The sequence below is a fragment of the Ciconia boyciana genome, chromosome 1 (assembly GCF_034638445.1).
Source record: "Ciconia boyciana chromosome 1, ASM3463844v1, whole genome shotgun sequence".
In the NCBI taxonomy this organism is placed as follows: domain Eukaryota; kingdom Metazoa; phylum Chordata; class Aves; order Ciconiiformes; family Ciconiidae; genus Ciconia; species Ciconia boyciana.
The window spans coordinates 59,320,405-59,341,669 of NC_132934.1; the positions used below are offsets into that span (position 1 = coordinate 59,320,405).

Sequence of the window (21,265 nt, forward strand, 5' to 3'; positions counted from 1 at the left end):
CGATTTCATACTGTGATATTTTTTCTCTATTTACCTAGAGATCAGTATTTCAATATATAACGATGTGCATGTTTTCCCCCCTTCTCCCGCTGCATGCAGGGATTCGGGTTCGTAACTTTCGAGAATAGTGCTGATGCAGACAGGGCCAGGGAGAAATTACACGGCACCGTGGTAGAGGGCCGTAAAATCGAGGTGCATGTCTTCAGTAATTCAATTTCTTCTTTATATTTATTCTTTTGATTTCTTTTTGTGTCTTGCCTCACTTATTTCACATTTGGATCCCAGTCTTGTGTGTGCGTGTGTGTTTGTGTCTGTCCTTCACTTCCCTGCACTGAAATGTATAAAAGTTTACACCCCTTACGGAATATTTTTATTGTTGTTTTGGGTATTTTTTCTTTTCTTTCTTCTTTTATTAAGTTTTTTTCCCACCCACTCCAAATTTTTGCCCTTCTGCTGTCTTGATTTTTCCTTTGCTTCAGTTTGCGAGGCTCCAATTTCCTGTTACCAGGCCTGAACAAAACTAACTGAAAGAGTACTGTCCGACTTCTAACTCTGTGTCCAAAAAAGAAAGCAGGGGGCCAGCCAGTATCCTCTCTTTCCTCCGAGGCCAGTTCTCCTCCATGCAAGTGTGAGATGATGCCTGTGGTGGGAGGGGGGGGGAGGCACGGGGCAGAAGCCCTGAGTGGGCTGTGCTATACACACTGCTGGTTTCTTGACCTGCCCATGGTCAAGAGTCAGCTCGGTGAAGGATAATTCTTAAAGTTTGTAGCTCTCACCACAGGGGAGTGAAGGGTTAATGTTGGCTGGCCAATATGGCCATATATTGGGCATGCCTGATGTTGACCAGTTTGGTGTTCCACTGTGTTGGAGGCTAACTGGCCTCTTCCCTCTCTCCCTCTTTCTTTAAAAAAAAAAAAAAAAGTACAAATATTAAAACAAAAAAGCCACCGTTTTTGAGTAAGATGTCTGCATATTTTGCTTTTTTTTTGTTTTGTTTTTTTTATTTCCCTTTTCAATGGTTTAGCGTTTAGGGCCCTTCACTTGACTCACTCTTTCCATGGTAACTATACACAATGCTGGCGATGGTACGAGTTGGCGGTAAGTGAAACAAAAGCGCTAGAGAAGAAGCTTTTTTTTTTTAATTTTTTTTAAAATTACAAAAAAACGAAATTAAATAAGAAAGAAAAAATCCATCTGCCATCTCACATTAACACTACGAAATGTGATTTGACTTGTTGTCCCCACCCACCTCCTTCCCCCTTCTCCCCCTTTTATTTTCAATGCTGTTGAGTAATGCCGCCTGGACTTTGGATGTACATATCGTTTTGTAGCAGTCTGAGCTGTTTGATTACTGACTTCATGGTGATTTCCCCTTGCACATCTTACTCAGAGTTACTGAACTCCAGTTTGGCTGGTTTTTATTAATGCACCCATTTCCTCTTCTCTCTCCCCTGCCCCTTTCTGCTGCTCTCTCTTTCTGAGACCTGTTTGTAGCTGTTACTGTTTGTTTTCTCTCTTTTTCTTTCTCTCTCTCTCCCCCTCCCTGGTTTATTTCTTTACTTGGTTAAATGCAGCTATTGGTCTCTTTGCTGACTGGTGATTTCTGATCGGTTCTGGCAATTTTTCCTTTAAGTGCTTGTGTTGCACTTTGCTGTAGCAGCTGATTTCAGGCACTCGCTCCATCTTAATGATTGTCTGTGAGACCCTATCTCCTCCCTCCTCCCCTCCCCTCCCCACCCTCTGAATCAATTGTGGGTTGGTTTTTTTTTTCCTTTCTTTTATCTGTGTGTGTTTAACTGCATGCTCTCAGTCTCATCATTGTTGTTTCCCATTCTTTCTTTTTAAATGTGTAATGTTTCTATTGTTTTGGGGCTGAAACGAGAGTAAATGTAGCTCCAGACTCTCCATCCTGCGTACACTCACCATCCGTAAGTCTCAAGGGCCTGAAGCAGCTTTTATTTTTATATCCATTTTTTTTAAATTCGTCTTCACCCTGGCCTCAATTCCCATTTGGCATGGGTTTTGATAAATTATTGATACTGTATAAAGACTTCACCCTCCTTGCAAGAACTTTGAGGCTGTCTGACATGGGGCTGCAGTAACTTGGCTTCCAAACTGGTCCATCTTTTCTTTATCAGCACCATCTCTGTGGTAACACCCCACTTGCTTGAGCAATCAAACCGCTTGGAACTGTGCAGAGCTCTGTAAAGAGGGTGGAGGGCACAATAAAACAAAAAAAATACCCAGGTCTACTGCTATGTATTTCTTCTTTTTATCCCATGGGATTTGTGACAAGGAAAAAATAATCTGGAAAAAGATTTGAAAATGATGGGGAGGAAATCGGTGAATGTAGACCGTCCAAATGCTTGGTGGCGTTCCAGAAATCTCCTCAAGCCTTGGGAGTTCAAATCTAAAGCTGATGGACTCCAGGCTAGCTTTTTCTATCTAAAAAGTATCCCTACCAGTGACCTGCTGGGCCCCAGTCCCAACGATGAGCTTGAGAAACAGTCAGCTTGTGCATCACCTGGTTCAGTTCCCCTGCTCTGGGGTGCAGAAATTATCGCTGCCTCTTGAACAGAACCTGGACAAAACCTCCAAAGTTTTGCCCTTCGATCAATGAGCTGAAAATAAGCACACGCCAAGGGCTGGCAGGGCGGTGGAGAATCTGCACTTTACTCTCGTTGGCCTTTTGTTTAATGCATAATTTTAAAGTGCCACGTTTAGCCGTAACTTTTATAATTAAATGGCAACTGTTAAAAGTAATTTAAAGATTGCATTCTTGTAAAATTAATTGTTTGGTTTTTGTTCGGTTTTTGGGTTTGGGTGTTTGGTTTTTTTTTTGCTCAGAGAAGTATAGTGTGTGTGGTATCTGAGAGTTTTCCATCGTTTTCCCTAACATCCTATGCTTCCTTCCCTCTCCTCCCCCTCCCCTTTCTTACTTTTAGGTTAACAACGCGACAGCGCGAGTGATGACCAATAAGAAGATGGTCACACCTTACGCAAATGGTAAGAGAGACTGTACTAATGATGAGCTGAAAGGTTTGAAGGAAGTCAAAAGCTTCCTGGTGAGGGAAAAGTCATGGCCTCTCCTCTGGACCAAAAAAAAAAAAAACCCAAAGAAACCAACAAAAACCCCAGAAACCCTAATTATTCTTCAGTATATATTCTTCAGTGTTATTCTTCAGTATAATTCCTAAATGTTTATGAAGGAATACCATGTTACAGATGGGGAAGCGGGGACAGAGGAGTAGTGGCATGCCCAATGTGGCCAAGCTAGGAAAAGAAGCCAAGGACTGATGGGTTTCCTGCCACTACTGCAAGATGATGCTGTACAATGGGATGTGCAGTACTCCTGAGTCTAATTGCCATCATGTAGATACCTAAATATGAATGCAGAAGCATAACTTATGATACATAATTGGATATATCTCAGTTTAGGTTCTAACTGTAAAAGTACAGCTGTCCCCAGGCAGCCGGGAAAACAGAGGCACTGCACTGCTTGTTTGCTCACTTTTTGTTACAGGCTGTGCCTGTGTTCAGTCATTTTCCAGTGAACCTGAATAGAGAAAGACCAAGTTGTTTGGGTAATGAAGAATCCTGTTTCATCAGGATATCTTGGTTCTTCTGTTTGTGCAGTAATTTTACTGCATAGGCAAATATAGCATAAAAAGTCGTTCTTCTCCTGACAGAACTGAATGCTGCTTTGATACAGATTTTGAATCTGAGTCTTTGTCCTGAAACAGGCAGGAAAATTATTTTTGGTCTGAAGATGTTCCCGAACAGCTTCAACAAGGCAGGAAGCTGCATATAGGTAGTTGCTAGTGTAAGAATCCGTTTTGATTACAACGTAAGATCAGAAGTCAGAAGATACGAATTTTATTTGTGACTCTGCTACTGACTTTTTGTGTGGCTCTTGGCAAATAAATCTTTTTTTGGTTACAGAGCTGGAGAAACGGGCAGGCAGAAAGGCTGGGATTCTGAGTCTCAGTGTCTGAAAGGAACCAGGAGATTCTGTAGTAAAAGGCGATGCAGCCATGTTATGTTGTCCTGAAAACAAGGGCAGAAAATGCATGTGACTATTTGGTAACAAAACTTGGCTTACTTGTGAAACCCTGATAACAGGCAGGAATATTTTGCTTTCGCAGCCAGCAATTTAAAGCCAGCTGTAAAGCTATGCAAAGGTATTTAGTATTAGGCTAGGCTTAAGGCATACTGATGAGGGGTCGTATGACTGTTACTAAATTTGAGGGTTGATCCCAGTCCTCTCATTGCTACCACTCACTTGTGTATTTTGCCGTCAAGGTGGGCAGTGCAGCGGCAGCGTGCCCGGTCTTGCCGAGGGAGTGTAAATCGCATCTCTCGTTGATACTCTGCCAGCAGATGAAGGGGTGGTGTTGATGGGCTGCAGTTTACAAAGTTGTTCATATGGTTTCTAGGCTGGTTAGAGGTTTTAAAGCACAGTAAGTGTATCAGGACTCCAAGACAGAGGAAGTGTATGGATTTTTTAAAATAAAAATACCTGTGTGATTCTAGCTGAACAGCTGAGATCTTTCCTGAAAGGAATGCTTTGTGGAAGCCAGCCCAGATCATGGTGTTAGCTTTACACCCCTTGCTTCTCTCCCCAGATAGAAAGGTGGGGGGAGGGCGACAGATGCGTTTCTCGATCTGACTGGGAAATGTGTTCCTCCTCATGTCCCAGTGATGACTTCTTTAAGCACTGTTCTCTTGTAGGTTGTATGTTGATGGTTTGCAGTTCTTGCTGATTATCTAGATTATATTAAAATCAATTCTCTGGGAAGGCTTTCACCTGAAAAGCAGCCTAAAGGAGATGGGAAATACTAAGATAACACAGAGAGGAGAAAATGTGAAGTGAATAGACTGAATTGCTTTTCTGCACCATAGTAGTGTAATTCAGTTAGTGAGGAAATTCAGACACTGTTGCTTTTTAGCAGATCTCTAGCAAATAGGACAGAAGGGTGTTTTGAGTATTTAAAGCTATAAATTGACTTGCCCAGGATAACAGTCTGGGCTGGTGGCTTTAGAGAGGTATTGGATCCGCAGCGTTCCCGTTTAAAGTAGGGAGGAGCTGGAGGAGCTGGCAGCAAGGTTCATGCAGGGAACGCAGGGTCGCACGGTGCTCGTGGCGAATACGCATATAAGGTAGTTGGCATTCCCTCAGCAGTGCCTTTGCTGTGCTGCGGGTCAGCTGATGTTTTGCTGTTCCCTCCGATACAGCAACCTGTACCTAGAACTTGACATTAGAAAAAGGCAGTTGGCCTCCATCTACACCAAGGGGGATTGAGGCGAAGCAGAAATTGGAAAGAGCTGTGCATGTGAAGCTGGGGTGCATGCAAGAGACCGTTCCCCCTGCCCACGCTGCCTGCTCCTTCTCTTGGTGTAGATTTTGGCATTCACTGCAGTCTTTGTTGTTTCAGGTTGGAAGTTGAGTCCTGTGGTTGGAGCAGTGTACGGCCCTGAGTTATATGCAGGTAGAGCTTAAGTAGACACTTCCACTTTGCCATTTAACTGCAGTGGTGTTTGTTTATGTTCTCAATCTGCTGTTTCTTTATAACCTTTTTACTTTTTTTTTTTATTCTTTTTAAAATTAAATTAGCGTCCAGCTTTCAAGCAGATGTCTCGCTGGGCAATGACGCCGCAGTGCCCCTGTCAGGAAGGGGGGGTATTAACACTTACATTCCTTTAATCAGTAAGTAGCCCCCGTTGGCCCCTGTATTGTTACTGTGCTTGAGTTAATGACGACCTGTTACCCTTCTTCTCTCCAGTCTGTATAATATATACTTGAAAGGATGGGTCTCGCTGGGAATGAGTTTACCTTGAGCCAAAGTGTACTGTGCAGTGGCTGTAACTTGTTCATCTGCAGTGTGTTTCTGTACTGGTGAATGGGTTTTTCTGAGCGATGAGGAGGCTGCAGAACAAGGGGAGGGTGTGTGTGTGAGGAATAGGCCATTCCCTTGCCCCCCTCCCCCTTTTGAAGTCAAAGAAACCAAACAGACAAATCCCTAAAGTACATATTATACAAGCTGCTAAACCGCAAGTCTGCAAGGCCCCCAGTGGCATGCACCTGGACGCACGTTGGGTTGGGTTTGCACCCTGGGACTCCATCCCTCTCGGTATCTGTTTATTACATGTTTGCAGATGCCTCTGAGGTTTTACATCAATTAATCATGAGCCAGTTTACTCCAGTGTAAAGTGTAATAAAGCAGGCCCCACTATACATGGAGCCAGTTATTGATCACGCTTGTTAAATGAAGGTGGGCTCTCAGTAAACTGGCACTTTATGGGAAATTTCTGCTGCTGTTATATGGGCTATCTTGTCTTTCAGGCTATAAAATGAACATACAGAGGATTGGGTGGCAAAGAGTGGGAGGGGAAAGGAGGGAAGAGACTGATGTAAGTTGGTTGACTTTAAGGGCCTCTTGACAAATTATTTTAAAGAGCCTCTGCAGTTTTGGAAGAGCCGCCTGCTATATTGATAGTAACTCTCTGCGCTTCTCGGACTCTAACCAGACTGCATGGCGGTGTCAAAAGGCGGGGGGATTTGTACCCTGTTTGTGGTGGGTGAGGCATGCCAAAGCATTAACCTCTTGCATGCCAAACTTCTCTGCAACCCCTCTTCCCCCAAAGGCCATGGTGTAGCAGGGAGTATGTATCGGATGCTTGCTGGGTTATAAGCATGCCCCTCTGCAGGACTGATGCAAAATGTCCCACCGCTGTGGAGCTATTGTGTCACTTTGTTTGAAGCAGACGGTTGTTCTCTGGGCAGGAGCTCGGATCCTTTTCACCCTCCACCTTGTCTGTCTTTACAGTTCCAGGCTTCCCCTATCCAACTGCAGCCACCACAGCAGCCGCATTTCGGGGAGCCCATCTGAGGGGCCGAGGAAGGACAGTGTATGGGGCAGTCCGGGCGGTACCTCCCACAGCCATCCCTGCCTACCCAGGGTAAGCACTGGTCATGAGAGCAGAGTGCTCTGCACAACCGTGTCAAATAGCTGATTGGTTAACCAAAAAAATAACTAAAATTGTCTGGATGGTGAGAGTCAGGATATTGCTAGTGCCAGAGCATTCTGCACACTATGGCATCCAGTGGGGGCAAAGCTAAATTCTTCTGCATTAAGTTATTGACTGAAACAATTTTCAGTACTTGCAACAGCTTAAAGTGCTGATGGGTTCCTTCTTATAATTTTTCAATTTGTCTACGTGGTATTCGTCATCCATTGACCCAATAAGTTATAGCGCTGCTGAGAAGGACGCAAAGAGAGAAGGTCTAAAAGTTCCAAAAAGGTTCTGCTCTTTGCACTCCATTTGTGTTTTCATATCCAGGAATGAGGAATATTATCCATTATCTTCATGCCTCACCATCTGGCAGTAGGACACAGAAGAGCCAGTTACCCACAATGGATTTGCTTTCTTTGTTGGAGACAGTTTAAAAAGGTTTAAAACAAAGATTAATCAAGTCCATTAATTTAAAGGTGGGAGTGTTTGGGATATAAGGGGAACAAAAGTGCAGCGTTCTTCTAACTGTTGTATGAAGCGATGGTGAATGCATGGCCTTAGCATTCTTTGCCCTCTGACTTTTCACTAGTAATGCAGTGGAACAGATGCTGTTACAAAAGAGTATTCTGCTGTTTAAAAATACAGGGAACTAGCTTTGTATGTGAGTGTTGTTTTGGGGTTTTGTTTGTTTAAGTGTGGTGAACAACAGAGAAATCAGAAAATCCCTTCCAAACTGTCTTTTTTTGTTTCTGATTTTGAGGATGCTTTATGCATACTGCCTGTCTCTGGAATTTTACTTGCCATATTTTCCAGGCAACGTTCTCAGAAACAATAGGAGTAAGAATGAATCCTCCAACACGGAGAAGTGGACTGACCCTTTTTTCCTTTAGACTAGCCCCAAAAGGGAAGAAAATAAATTCTAAATCTTTTATTAAAAAGGGAGGTGGAAGCCACACACATCAGTGCAAGGAGCTGGCCTGATACATGCTGGATAAGCTTGCAATACCTTTTGTAGCAGATTAAGTGGTGAGAGCTACTGTGGCCCTTTCTTTTTAGAGTCCAGTCTGATACTTAAAGTGGAGCTTAAGGAAGCAAGCTGCAGTGGTCATGTATCTGTCTAGCTTTGCTCTCCAGCAAATCTGGCAATGTTTGTATTTCATTCACCAGAAGACTTTAAATGAAACCTCTTGTCTGAACGCAGCCTTCCAAACAGTGTTTCTTCTGGGCTTTCAGATCCACCTCTCTTTGCCACCACTCCTAGTTCATATTCTATATCCTCTAACCATAGCCTCTGACCTGCAACTTGTCTGTCTGTTGCTCTAAAAATGAACCAGTCCAGTTTTATTAGGAAATGCTCCACAGTGAAACAGAGAAGCAAAGCTGACCCAAGTGCTGCCGTCTAGCAGAATATGAAGTACTTGCACTGGGGAGGGGGGATGTGCTCTTCATCCCTGGGAGTAACAGCTGGAGCATTCCTAGCAAGAGGCTGTCACGAGTGGTGCGCTGGGAGGGACTCTAGGCTAGTCTGATGTAAATCCAGCCTGAGTCTCGTATAAAAGGTTTATTTCCATTTGGAATATGGGCCAGGCTCCAATGATTATCCCTTCCAAATACTGTCTCATGACTGTGTTTACTTACATTACATTGAGTTTGTCTGACCCTGCTGACTGATTTCATGTCTTCATGGGCAGCGTACTATCCAGTAAACGTTTGCAGGGCAGCAGTAAACAAGGCAGGTTCACAAATGGCCTAGAACTGTCCCTAGTCCCAAGCACTGGGATGTAATTAAGTAATTCTGGTGTTTATTGTCATCATAGTCTGAATCTCTACAAGGTGTTTTGTAGAGGGAATTTGATTCCTCGTGGAATAATACAAAATGTGCTATTTGGTTCCATGTTGCAGTAACCTGTAGGACAGCCACTGCTCCATGTGAGCGCTGTTGACCTCCATGGAATCAGGGGCAGGCACACATTCCTGACACCTTACCCTGCGTCAGTTGCTTTCTTCCTGGCCAGTGGAAAGTGACACCATAAGATCAGTCAGCAACACATGAGTGATCAAGACATAGTGAGTAATGTGGAAGAAGACAGTAAAGTAAGCTGCAGGTTAACTCAAACCTGGTGGAAGGAATTGGTTTTCACAAATCTCAGTAGTGTTTAAGTTACAAAACTTAATGGTATCACTGCATTTGAGAGCTTAGCAGAATTCAAAAAATACAGAATGTAGATTAATAAAAGCTTGTTGGAATTGCCATACTGGATCAGACCTAAGGGCCATTCAGATTAGAGTAAGTTTTAACAGTGTCTAGTGCTAGATACTCCAGAGGAAGATGCAAGAAATCACATTGTTCTTAATAGTTTTAACATTTATTTCAAGAACTCAAACTAAGATTTACTAATGCATACGTGGAATGTACATACTTATGTATGGACATGGATGTTTATCCAGGGAATGCTACTCATAGCTTAGAAAGCAATTGTTCAGACCATTGGAGAGGATGTTAGATAGTCACCTGAGCCTGACCTCAGAATACAACTGCACCCTTCAATTTATAACCGAGGCTGTATTCGATAGAAGTAAGGAAACATTATAACCTCTGACATATAGCATGACTAAAACCTGTACTGGAATATTGCCCTGATTTGTAGTGGCCATGCTTTCTAAACAAGAATGCTGACAAATTACACTTCAGACCAAAAGCTGTAAGAATTGTCAGTCTGAAAAAAAACTTGCTTACTGTAAACCTCTCAAAACTAAATAAGCTTGATCGATTTTATTTCTCGAACTATAGCTTAGGCATTGACTTGTTCATGGTCATTAAGTACCTATATGAAGAGCAGGCTTGCCACAGTAAAGAATAATTTAGTCTAGGAGTGTAAATACACAGAGGATTCACTGACTCAAAGCCAAAAGTAGATAAAAGTCACACTAGATATAAGGCAGTAAGGGAGCTTTGGGGGTTTGGAGTAGTTTTTTGGTTCCCTTTACAACGAAGTCAACTGTTGGTACACCTAAACGATATGATAGCTACTTTACAAAACCAGCATATTTCTTTTTCTTGTGGATGTGTTTTAGCTCAGCTAGTGGGCTTTTTGCAGATGACACTGAGATTTGATGGGCTGCTGGGCTGCTTTATGCTTCTGGTCAGTCTACATAACCAGAATGGTCTCTGTGGTTCTCAAATGAAGGAATTCTCTCAGTTTTTGCTAGCATTAAGAATCACAAATATGGATATCCTAGTATATAAATAAACCTGGCTAAATTTCAGCCCTGGCAGTTGGTGTCAGTCAAGTCCTAACTGAAGGAGAGATGGAGAATGCACATGTGGTTTGTTGTTTGGACTCAGGAAGTCTTACTCTTACCTGTTATTAGTGTTCCTTGCAGTTTTCTCTGGAGAGCTGATGCTAGCATCTCTTGCTGACAGGATTCTGTTACAGGAATAGTGGCCTGATCCAATGTGGTAATGCTTATATTCATCCAACTGATTGTGTTCAGAATAACTGTTAAAACTGCTAACCTGTTCATAAACCAACAGTCACTTCCTCTGTCATGCGTTTGCCTTTCCTGCAGGAGCAGGTGGAGTATCACTGCTAAAACACTCCTGGTCCTAGATAGAGAACCCAGCAATGTAAGTCACTGCCCCAGGAGCCAAATTCTTTGTTATGTGGTTGTAAAAATTTAGCTTCAACAAAAATGATCTTATGGCCTGCTTCTCCCTGCTGAAGTGGCTCCCCTCTTCCTCTAACAAGGGTCTCTATCTTCATATCTGCTCCCAGCGCTCTTGGAGACCGTAGTAACTCTGTCCATTGGGAATGGAGTGTACTTTTCCTGGGGACGACAGCAAGACTAAATTATTCAAGCAGTAGCTAACACTGCAACAGATAATTTTTTTTAATTTTATTTTATTTTTTAGTAATAGCATGCAGAATTTTGGCAAGATCTGCTGGGCTTTTTTTGTGTGTGCGTGCCTTAAAATAGGTGGGTGTCTGAGGGTGGCAGGCTCTTGGCAGCATTTCACATTCCATCTGATGAGTAAAAAATGATAATCGAAAGAAAAGCTAGTGTTCCATACCTTGTTTTTCCTTAATGCTACTGGTAAGCCATGCACATCAGATCCATGAACATCACAGATGGTGAGCTAATGCTTTTTAAAGCCTTGAGCAAGTTTGTGTGGAGCTATTCAGAGGACAGAGCAGGAGGAAATTCCTCATTATGAAGCACATGCTGAACTCAAATGGGTGGCGGGCATCCCTTCTCTTCCTTCCTCATCCTTCCCCGACCCCTGTCCCCAAAGCAAGCTGCGTAGTGTTACGCTGGCGAATGCTCTGGTAAGAGTGGCTCTTTGGGAACCCCAGGCTCTGGTTTAAGTTTTCCTGCTTGAAGTTCTGAGAGAAAGAAAAGTATGGCTTAAAGCAGAAAAAGCACCATTCCATGGAAACCCTTCCAGTTGCTCCTCTCTGCTACGGAATAGGTCGTCACTACCAGGGACTCCCACTGCACCTTTCAATTCTCGGACCTTGGACCAGTCACCTAACCTTTTTAGCTCATTATCTCTGCTTGTGAAAGCAATGCATTGTGGGTATTTTTGGTTTTTTCTTTTTAATTACATTTCTCTGTGTTTACTTTGATCAGAATTGATTGACTTGTTTTCCTGAGGTGTTGCATTGGTTCTTTAAGATGCTGAATAATAATACTTTGCATGCTTGTGTGATCAGCCAAATCTTATTGCATGTCTAATGTGCAGGGTAAAAGCAGGTGATGTATGGATGTCAGAAACAAAGTCATGCAGCCCTGTGAAGCTCGAAATACGTAATCATACAGAACTTTCTGAAACGTGCTTCTGACATAGGTGACTCCAGCCCCTGTGGGATGCCTTCTGAGGGGCTCCTCGATTTCACAAGCCCGCTTCATGAAGCCAATGTTTCCATGTGTTTAGGGGGTAACTAAAATCATTACAGGAGAATAACCAGAGTGGAGGTTTCTAAACTCTTGTTTCTCTTCTTCAGGACATCAGATCTTTTTGAGTCTATTTTTATTGTACAAGATGGTGGTTCCCCTCCCTCTCTCCTTTGCATACTGTCTCCCCCTCTGCCCGCCCCTTCCCCCTTTGCATGCCATGGAAGATGACTTGGAGCCGTCTAGCGTGCGTGCGCACACACATTCTCTCGCTGATTTGCTCCTGCCAAAAGCCCAGGTTGTGGATTCATACATCACCTGCCTGTGTAAAACGCATGTGCATGCTGCCGTCCTCAATAACCGGAATGTGTTTTCTGTTCTTTTGTTTTTTGTTTTTTTGTTTTTTTTTGTTTTTGTGTGGATTTTCTGCAGTGTGGTTTACCAGGACGGATTTTACGGTGCTGACCTCTATGTAAGTACACACACCGGAGCCTTCTCGTCCCCAACCCCTGACAAGCCAGCCTTTTTTTTTTTGTTTGTTTTCTTTTGGTTTGTTTGGTTGGTTTGTTTTGGTTTTTTTTTTCAATATCATTTACTTTAATTTTCTTCTTCCTTGTGGATATATATATTTATATATTTAGGAATGCAAGCATGCTTCTCTGTCACTGCGCTTGCCCCTGGGTGCAAGACCTAAGCCTTTGGGTTTCCTGATCATTGCCAGGGTCAGTTTACTGGGTGTCCTGTCCCCCACATGCACACTGCTACTAATCAACCTGAGAGATGATTAGTGAATTAAAATTTCTCTCAACACTTCTCTTGTTTACATAATTTGGATATAAAAATAACAGGACTGGTTTAGCCTCAGACCTTCCCTTTCCTTCTCCCCCTCCGCCCTCCCCTTTCTCTCCCCTCTTGGGGCCCTTTCAGGTTTGATTTGTGCAGCCCACACTAAACTGAGAGAGCTGTATGTTTAAAAATGTTCATGTGCCACTGGGATGTGGAGATTATCCCTTTGGGGAAGACACTGGGACTGATTAAAAATGGGGACCGAGATGCTAGAGTGAAAACTGACATCTGATTTTGCTGGTAGAAATGGTACCTAAATAGGCTAGATTCTCTCACCTCTTTGGGGAATTGTAAAGTACAAATATGTGGAGATGTTCGGTTAGAAGAGTCAGCAGCCGCCTCCTGTCTGGGAATTAGCTCTGATACCATGGGAGACTTTGTCCTGTCATTGTCTTTGTCCTACTGAGCCACTCCGTATTGCAAATCTCCAGGGCATCTCTATATACATAGGTGGGTCGTGGACGGAGGGATTCTGACTGGCCAGTGAGAAAAGCAGTTTCCTCTCCGTTGGAGAGCTGTTGCAGAGCAGCTATGGTAGGAGTATGCCTTCCAAAGCCAAAACGCTCAGGTCCACTACTGCCATTGCAACTTGTGGCCTGCCTAGCTCTAGCAGAGTTCCCTTTCGTGTCATTGTAGGTAATAGCCCTTTGGAGCTGGGGAAGTTTTGTGTTGGGTAGTGGCACAGTTGTTGGCATGGATTTCACATCACCACTCCTTTGAAACTGCTACTCCTGACATTTATAAAGAGGACCCTGGGGTTAGACTCCAGATAATGGATGGAATTAGCTTTTGGATTTTGTTGGCTTACATGGAGGGTCAAGTTTTGTAAAGGCACTTTTCCCGACACAGTTACAGCAGTTGGAAGACATGCTCTCTGAGCATAGAGATATTGGGTGCATTTCTTCATTCTTACATATACTGTTGTGTGCGCAGTCCCTTAAAAATTTATCTGCCTACTCAAGTGTTCCTTTATAAAACTGTGTCAAGGACTACAGAGGGTTCTGGGTTTTCCTGCCTCACTCCTAAAACACCAGCTTTACAGACCACTGACTTTGCTACAGCAAGTAAGCAAGCAAATGAGCAATGCTTAGTGCCTCTTCCCTCAGACTATGGCATATAAGAGGCTGTCATGTTGAAAGGGAAGACTGGCCAGGGTCACTCCCTATTTCTTTTGAGAAAGCTCCTTCAGAGCTTCCATTGCAGGTGGGAGGAGAGCTTATTTAACATGTTTTAAGGACAGAGACTTCAGTAATGAAGGATCCACATAACCACTTGGTGCTGCAGTGCAGTAGCATCACGTAACACAAAACCAAGCCCCCAGGTCAGGTTAGAACCATCAGTTGGACTTCTGACGACTTTGCTGTTGGTGCCTCTGGTCTCACTGTCAGAAAGCAGGATGATAGAAGAGGGGACTCATCAAGACAGATGGTGGTGCTTTTTCCTATGTTATTGCTGCCCAGAGCCCTCTGATGGAGCTCAAGAAAAAGTTATCATAATCCAAACATGAAGTTACCCTTCCTTTGCTTGGCACAGGTGGAATGATTACAGTGTCCCTGCGCCCCACTGATTTGCCGTGCTTTTCACTGCAGTGCTTACATCCCTCTGGTTGCTGTGAAAGGCTTGTCCAGATTGTGGAAGGGATGGCAGAGTATACTTCAGTTAGGACTAGGGGGGGGAGTTAAATCAAGGTTCCCTTAGGTCACCTGAGTCTGTAGGGTTGTGTCAAGGAAGGGTGGAAAGGAGCTGAGCTGGCAGGGAGTGGTTAGTGGTAGGCAAGATGAAGGGGAAGTGTCCCGAGTTTGGGCTGCTTTTTTTGCATACGTTATGCACCGATTTCTCATTTTCCTCCTCCTCCTCTTCCTCACTCCTTTTTTCTTTCCTGGGGCAACCATCCTGCTAGCCATTTCTTCTGTGAAGAAGGCATTCCATCTCTTGTTGGATGCGTCCCACTCTGGCAAGACACCTGAATTCATAAAACAACCTGCCCCAGGATGCAGAGGGCTTCATTTCGGATCATAAGAAAGGTTATCTTTCTTCTACAATGGGGACAATCTGGGCGGCGGGGGGGAAACCCAAACAAACCCACCTGTGTGAAGACTGCTCCTGCCTGTGAAAAGCGTGCTTGCATCCACTGGAAAGAAAAGGCTGGTGAGCCCCGCCGCGGGCTGTTTGTATGATTGTTTCTTTCCACAGCTGTGTTTTTTTGAACTGCTCTTCCTGTGTTCTGTTATAGAATAGTCTTACAGGAACCAATCATTAGCGCTAAAATACCTCAGGTAGGAGTGCCAGTGTGACCTGCCAACCGATCAGATTGTGGATTGCAGTGGAAAAAACTGAATTATACTAACCATTCCAGCACCACATTAGAGATGGGAACAGAGGCTTTTTTAGGGCAGCGCAGACTCACGTGTGATCCAAGCCCCTGCTATAGCAGGGCGGCGTGTGTCCAGATTTCACACCGAGTGGCATTTCATTAAAAAAAAAAAAAAAAAATTCAATGGAAGGGTTAACAAGGTCATGCTTGTCCCATTACCATGTAGAAGCACCTGCTGCAATGGACACCGTTGTCCTGTCACCTCTTTTAATTCATTCATGCTCATTCCTGGTGCACATATGCCAGCCACCCTTCTAATACAGAAATACTGGAAATGGTTCTAGCCCTTTCTGCTTCTTAACTTCTGTTATAGGGCAGTTTGGGGGTGGAGAAGACACATTTGAGAGAGGACAAATAAAAGATTCTAAAACTGGGCTCACTGCCTAAACCTGGCAGGTGGTCAAACATATCTAACTGGTGCCATGAGTTACACATTTCTCCAGGGGTATGGGAATGGTTGTGTGTTAGTGGCATAAAGGCTCTTTGGAGTAAAGAGGGCCAGCAACACACTTTGTGTGCCTGTCTAAGGCAGCAAGGGAAAAAGAAAAGGGAGGCTTACGCCATAGGATACGCTGTCGAATTAAGCCTCATGTTCTCATTGGATTGATCACCTAATATGGACCTGAAGAGTGGAAGAGAAGATGGACTTATTTTGAGCTGAACTGTATAGTCTTAAAGTGCTCATTTATCTACATTAACATGCTCAGTAATTGGAATGCTGCTTTAGTTGTGATTGCAGCTTCCTGTATATGTTGTTTTGCCATGTTTGTGTTACTTCAGAGAATATATGACAATATTGAAAAAGCTATCATCTAATGTTAAAGGAGGAATTAAAAAAAAATATTTTCTTGCTTCGTTGATGAGCCAAGGACAAGAACATCACAGAAGAGTCATTTTAAATTTGGGCTTTTGTGAATACCTGAGCAAATATGGTGGTTTGACAGTTGAGACCTATAGGCTCAAGTGCTACACGTTCACATGGGGAAAGGGGTTTAGCACAGCCCCAGCAACGCTGGCAGGATATCCAGAGAAAGAGAACTTGAATTGAGATAAGCAACATTTAGGGTTGTGTTCATCTCTCTCGCATGCTCCCCAGACAGTCCAAAAGACTGTACCGGAAAGCACCAATTTTGGTTGTTACTTACTGCCCTGTAAAAATGCATAAGCCTTTTCCTTAGTTCCCCTGTTTCCCTGTCGAGGCAGTGTTTAAACTGTTCCTTTGATAGAAACGTCTCTGGCTTATCTTCGCAAGAAGCTCAGTCACACTCATTTCTTTTGAGATGAGGTTAAAGATTTTAGAAGCTGAACCTAGGTGGATAAACCTGTCCCTGTGGAATCACTTCACTTAAATATATGGAGTGGGAGTATGCATGGCTGTCCTGGGTTTCAGGGACTATGCCACTCAGTGGTGTCTTCTGTTGCAGTTTGGCTGTGGCACTGGAGGAGTGTGGTGCAGCTAGCAAGGGCCATTTTTTTTTTTTTAAAATTATTATTTCTTTTATTGGGAAACACGATTGTTAATGTTTGTTGAAGATGCTCTACTCTGTTATAGTTTGTATGTACTAGAGTACCTGAAGTGAGTGGCATCAGAAATCACTAGGGGTGGTAGGACCGTGTAGCTGAGGTTACAGATGAGCTCTGCGTACCAGTTAAAAGTTGTGTGTGAACAGAAATAGCAGGAGAAAATAACTGGTGCATTGGACAAGCTGGGCAGGGCTTTAGGCGCATTGATGGAGTTATAGGGGAATCCTGGGTTATGGAGAACAGGAGCATCAGCTGTGTAAGGCAACCTGCTCAGTGTCTCCTTTGCTCTGTACTGGTCCCAGAGCTTGGTGAAAGCATGTATAAAATAACGAGTAGTAGTTGCAACTTTCCTCCTCTTTCCTTCACCCTGTTCTGGTGTATTTGGACCTGCTGGTCATGCTAAATACATCCCTGTGTCAGAAATCCCCCAGCTGTCCACACTCATTGCTCCTATGACAGGAATGTACCATGGCCATTATAATCCCCATTTTTGGTTTTATTTGAAGTACACACAAGTAGAATTTGCAGACCACTTTGAACTGAGCAGGTCTGCCCGTGCGTGTGTACCTCTATCCTGTGACTTCTTTTTTTTTAAAATTAACAGTAGCTTCAATTTTGCATCAGTGCATGGTTAAAAAGCAATACACATGTCAGCTATTTCTTAACTTCATTTCTCCAATGAATTATTTCTCCTGTTTTTTTTGTTTGTTGTGCAGTTGACTGAAGAAATGTTAACATCCCGCTCTAAATCTCTCAGTGGAGTCTCTGTTCCCTTCTCTGATATAACAGATGGGTTATTGCTTGTTATAATTATTAACATTGTGGTGTGGGACAGGGCTAGGGTGGGAGCCATTTCGGGGGGCGAGGGCGGGAGGCTGCGGGAGTCCTTAAGGTTGGAATGTTAACTCCAGTGGTGACTGACTGTTTCCGTAATAGCAGGTTGTTGTGGCTGCACGCTCTAGTACTTGAGGCTGTGTACTTCACTGAGCTTGTGGTAGAGCCTAGGGCGAACTGCTGTCCCAAGAGAATGCTGGGATGGATAGAACTAGCCAATATGAGTCTGAACGTGGTGACTTTGCTGGTTGTTCTAGCTCCAGATGTCAGCATGCTTAGTTTTTAATTTTGATTAATAAATGTTACGCCATTCCCCCTCCCACACCTGATTCCAACCCTTCTTTTCTTTTCTTCTTTTTTTTGTTTTGTTTTGGTTTGGTTTCGTTTTCCTTTATGAGAGACATGAGTTAAAAGAGAATTACATGATAACCCTTTTTGGTTTCAAACTGCATCTTGCTGTCATGTTCAGAGTATGTGCCAGGCACATTTGAAATGGCTTCTTATCTGAAATGTGGCTGGCGAGTGTGGGGCAGAGTGGAATCTGGGTGCGTGCTGAAGCCGGCCCCCCTGTGGAGGGTAGTGCCAGGCGAAAAAGCCTCATACACCGTGCCCAAGTGACAGACCCTATCAAGAGTTCATGAAGCTTGTAAACTTAAGAGAATACCACAGTCACACTGGTATGAAGTTTTGTCTTAATTTGGTGAGGTCGATGAAGGTTTGATTTGGATTAAGGCTGCACCTCATTCCTCTCGTCTCTGTCATGTTTTGGAGGTGGGAGTAATGGTGGTGCAATGATAGCATGCCAAAACCAAGCTAAACCTCCCCAAACCATCAATCCAAAATGCAGGGATTGAAACACCTAGATGAGATTAAAAGGGCAAAACTGTAACATGACATCTCTTTCAGGCAATGTGGTGATGTTTCAGAGGTGTAGATTTGTGTTGCTCTTTCTTCTGTTAACTAGAAGATTGAAGAGGCTGTAAGTCCCTCTCCTCTGGAGTAGGACAGGGTCCCCAGGCGTGTTTTGGACAGCATGTTAGCCTTCGTGGGGCTAATGCAGGCCCCACAAAAGCAACTAAAATTAAATTAAAATCATTACTTCTAATTTAAAAGCTACCTAGCCCAAAACTGAGCACTGCTGAGCAAACACACAGTCCTGTAGTAGAGCTGATCTTGTACTCTTAGTTACATATACACAAAAGATCTATAGGGAAGAAGTGGTAGAGGTATGTTGAGCTGATTCTGGACGTGAAGAGCATAAGTCTGCCTTCTGGTCCTTCAAACTCTGAAATGTCAATTGGAAAAAACAAAAAAGCCAGAAGCAATCTGGAATTTTCTGATGTTATTTATGGCTCGTTGTGTTTCTAGCAAATCAAAGCCACGGTTCATTTACCATTGTGCCCCCCCCCCCCAACAGAAACGTGTTCAGAAGTGTAAATAAAGAAGGATCTAATCTGGGCTTCAGAGCTCTCTTTGCTGCCTGCCATGCAGCCTTTGCCCCAGGTCTGAAAGGTGGCTGGCCTCTGTTCTTCATTACTGCAGGGTGTGCAGAGCCGCCTGTCTGAGCCAGGTCTTCCTCTGCCCCAAGAGCTCCTTGTGGGAGTTCCAGGAGGAGACTCGCAGGTCTTCCTCTGGGTCAGAATTCCCATTTTGCCAACCCAGCTGTAAGTTCGTTTTTAGTAACTACCTCTTATCAGTGTAAGCATTTTAAAGACCTTTACTACAGGTGTGTAGCATGGGCAGAAATGCAGCAGCAATACAGACTGTTCAGGCATAATTTCCCCTGACCTGTTTCCTTCTTACATGGAGGAAGGGGAGAACGGTCTGGTTGGTATCAATGTCAGTTTGCTTGTTCCCAGCCCTGAAACCACCAGGGACTGTCTTTGACCATCTTTTCCTGATTGCTTTTTGGCTTCTCTGGCTATTGATACTTTTGTGCATCTGGACCAAATGAAATTCTAGCTTTTTGGGTTTTCCCAGGCTTAAGAAAGAGAGGGGAAAAAAGCTGGAATTTCTCTGAATGGTCCCCCTTCTAAAATACACACTTTACAGAAAGTGCCCACCTCTGATTTTCCCAGTGTAAGAGGAAGAGGACCTAAAAATTACATTGTGTGCAAGATTTCAGCTTTCTTCTGGTTTTCAGTTCCTCCATGCCAAATCTAATTTCCTGCAGCGATATAACCATGCTCAGGCTTGCTTTAGTTTACCCCGTTTAGCAGAAGGAATAATGGAAGAGTCTCCCTGGTCCTTCTGAGGAAAGGATTATACATGAGTTAAGGGGCGATGCTTGCGATAGACTTGACATGGGAGCTGATGCAGTTTGAAACACTTCCTCTCCTTGTGATGTGTGTGACTTTTTTTATTTTTATTTTTTATGCTCTGCGTGGGTGGACAGGTATCTGTAAAGTCAGTTCTCTTCTCTCCTGCAGGGTGGATACGCAGCCTACAGATATGCACAGCCTGCTACTGCAACAGCAGCCACGGCCGCTGCAGCCGCTGCAGCAGCTTACAGCGATGGGTATGTAAGGGGGAGGTGTCCATGGGGGCTAGCTTGCTGTGCTCAGGGATTCAAGGAGCATTGATCCATTACAGTACTTCTACTTCTTTCCCTGTTTCTTTGTCTTACTTGCACTCGCACGCGCACACATGCATGCACAACCCAACATGAAAGACTTGAATGCACGGTTTGTCTCTCTGCTCCCAGGCACTATTGCCCTCCGGTGTATGTGAGCTGGCAGAAATCCTGGCCTCTTCCCTATCCTTGTGATTCTCTGTGCAAAGGAGGCAGTGTGGTTACAGCCTCAGAGTCAAAAGATGTGGCTTGCCTTGCCAGCTCCTTGCTCTGTGACTCTGGGCAGGTTGTTTAATCACTGGGTGCATTTCTCTCCCCATCCATAAAGTAAAAATTGCTCAGCTCTTAAGTACTCTAGGATGCTTTACTGTGCAGCTCTGTATAGATACAAAGGATTATCATCATCAGAGTGCTTGCCTTAAGATTTTTCATCTCCTGTGCAGTGAGGCCGTGTTTTAATCCTAGCGCATGCGAGACCATTAAAGTTTATACTCCCTTCTCATTCTGGAGAATCCCTTACTGCTTTCCATTTAGCAGCTGTTACTGTGCCAGTAGAGCTAGCACCAGCAGTCACTCTCCACCCAAATTTCATCATGCAAGGTAAGGGATGCACTAGCTGTCACTTCAAAGGTGCTGACCTCTTTCCTACAGGTCGAACTCATGGCTTCTGCCACATTCCTCCCTGCAGGCTGTTCTCTCGCCCATCTCATATGATGCATGGCAGCATGCCTGTAGGATCTCTTCAAAGAGGGGCTGCCCGCGTTGCATGTGTGTGCATGTATGCATACATGTGTGTAGACAGGCATGCTGCTTCTTCCATTGCCTGTGGTCAGACAGCTGTTTCTCTGCCCCTCCGAAGTGACTCTTTTAATTTTCCCCCCTCTCGCTCTCTTTTTTTAAAAATATCTTTTCTCCCTCTCTTCAGTTATGGCAGGGTGTACACAGCAGATCCTTACCATGCCCTTGCCCCTGCCGCTAGCTACGGAGTTGGCGCTGTGGTAAGTGGGATTTTCTTTCTTGTGCTGTTTGTCATTTCCAGCATGGGGAACAGCTGTTCACTGGGTATCAGGTAATTAAACTTCACCTAGAAATACTTTTTTGTTGAGGAAGTCTTTAGCTGCAGTGCTGGGTTCCCAGCTGTTCTGTATTCATATGTTTGTGTGTGTGCACTAGGAAAGGAGCCAGGTTGTAGGAGACCAGTTATC

At 43.9% G+C, this 21,265-nt stretch overlaps 1 protein-coding gene across 15 annotated transcripts in view; it reads left to right on the plus strand.

Annotated features, from left to right (window-relative positions):
* The window catches only part of RBFOX2 (RNA binding fox-1 homolog 2), a 174,742-nt gene that overhangs the window by 146,134 nt on the left and 7,343 nt on the right, over positions 1–21,265 (plus strand). For 7 of the 15 annotated variants that reach the window (XM_072870007.1, XM_072870043.1, XM_072870111.1 and 4 more), the window contains 8 exons: positions 100–192; positions 2,946–3,006; positions 5,436–5,489; positions 5,615–5,707; positions 6,828–6,960; positions 10,585–10,642; positions 19,918–20,006; positions 20,986–21,058. In XM_072870007.1, the coding sequence (XP_072726108.1) occupies positions 100–192; positions 2,946–3,006; positions 5,436–5,489; positions 5,615–5,707; positions 6,828–6,960; positions 10,585–10,642; positions 19,918–20,006; positions 20,986–21,058 (654 nt within the window). Of the gene's footprint in view, positions 1–99; positions 193–2,945; positions 3,007–5,435; positions 5,490–5,614; positions 5,708–6,827; positions 6,961–10,584; positions 10,643–12,342; positions 12,383–14,989; positions 15,033–19,917; positions 20,007–20,985; positions 21,059–21,265 lie in introns of those variants that run through there. The other 8 variants (XM_072870025.1, XM_072870129.1, XR_012043778.1 and 5 more) reach the window with 7 other exon arrangements.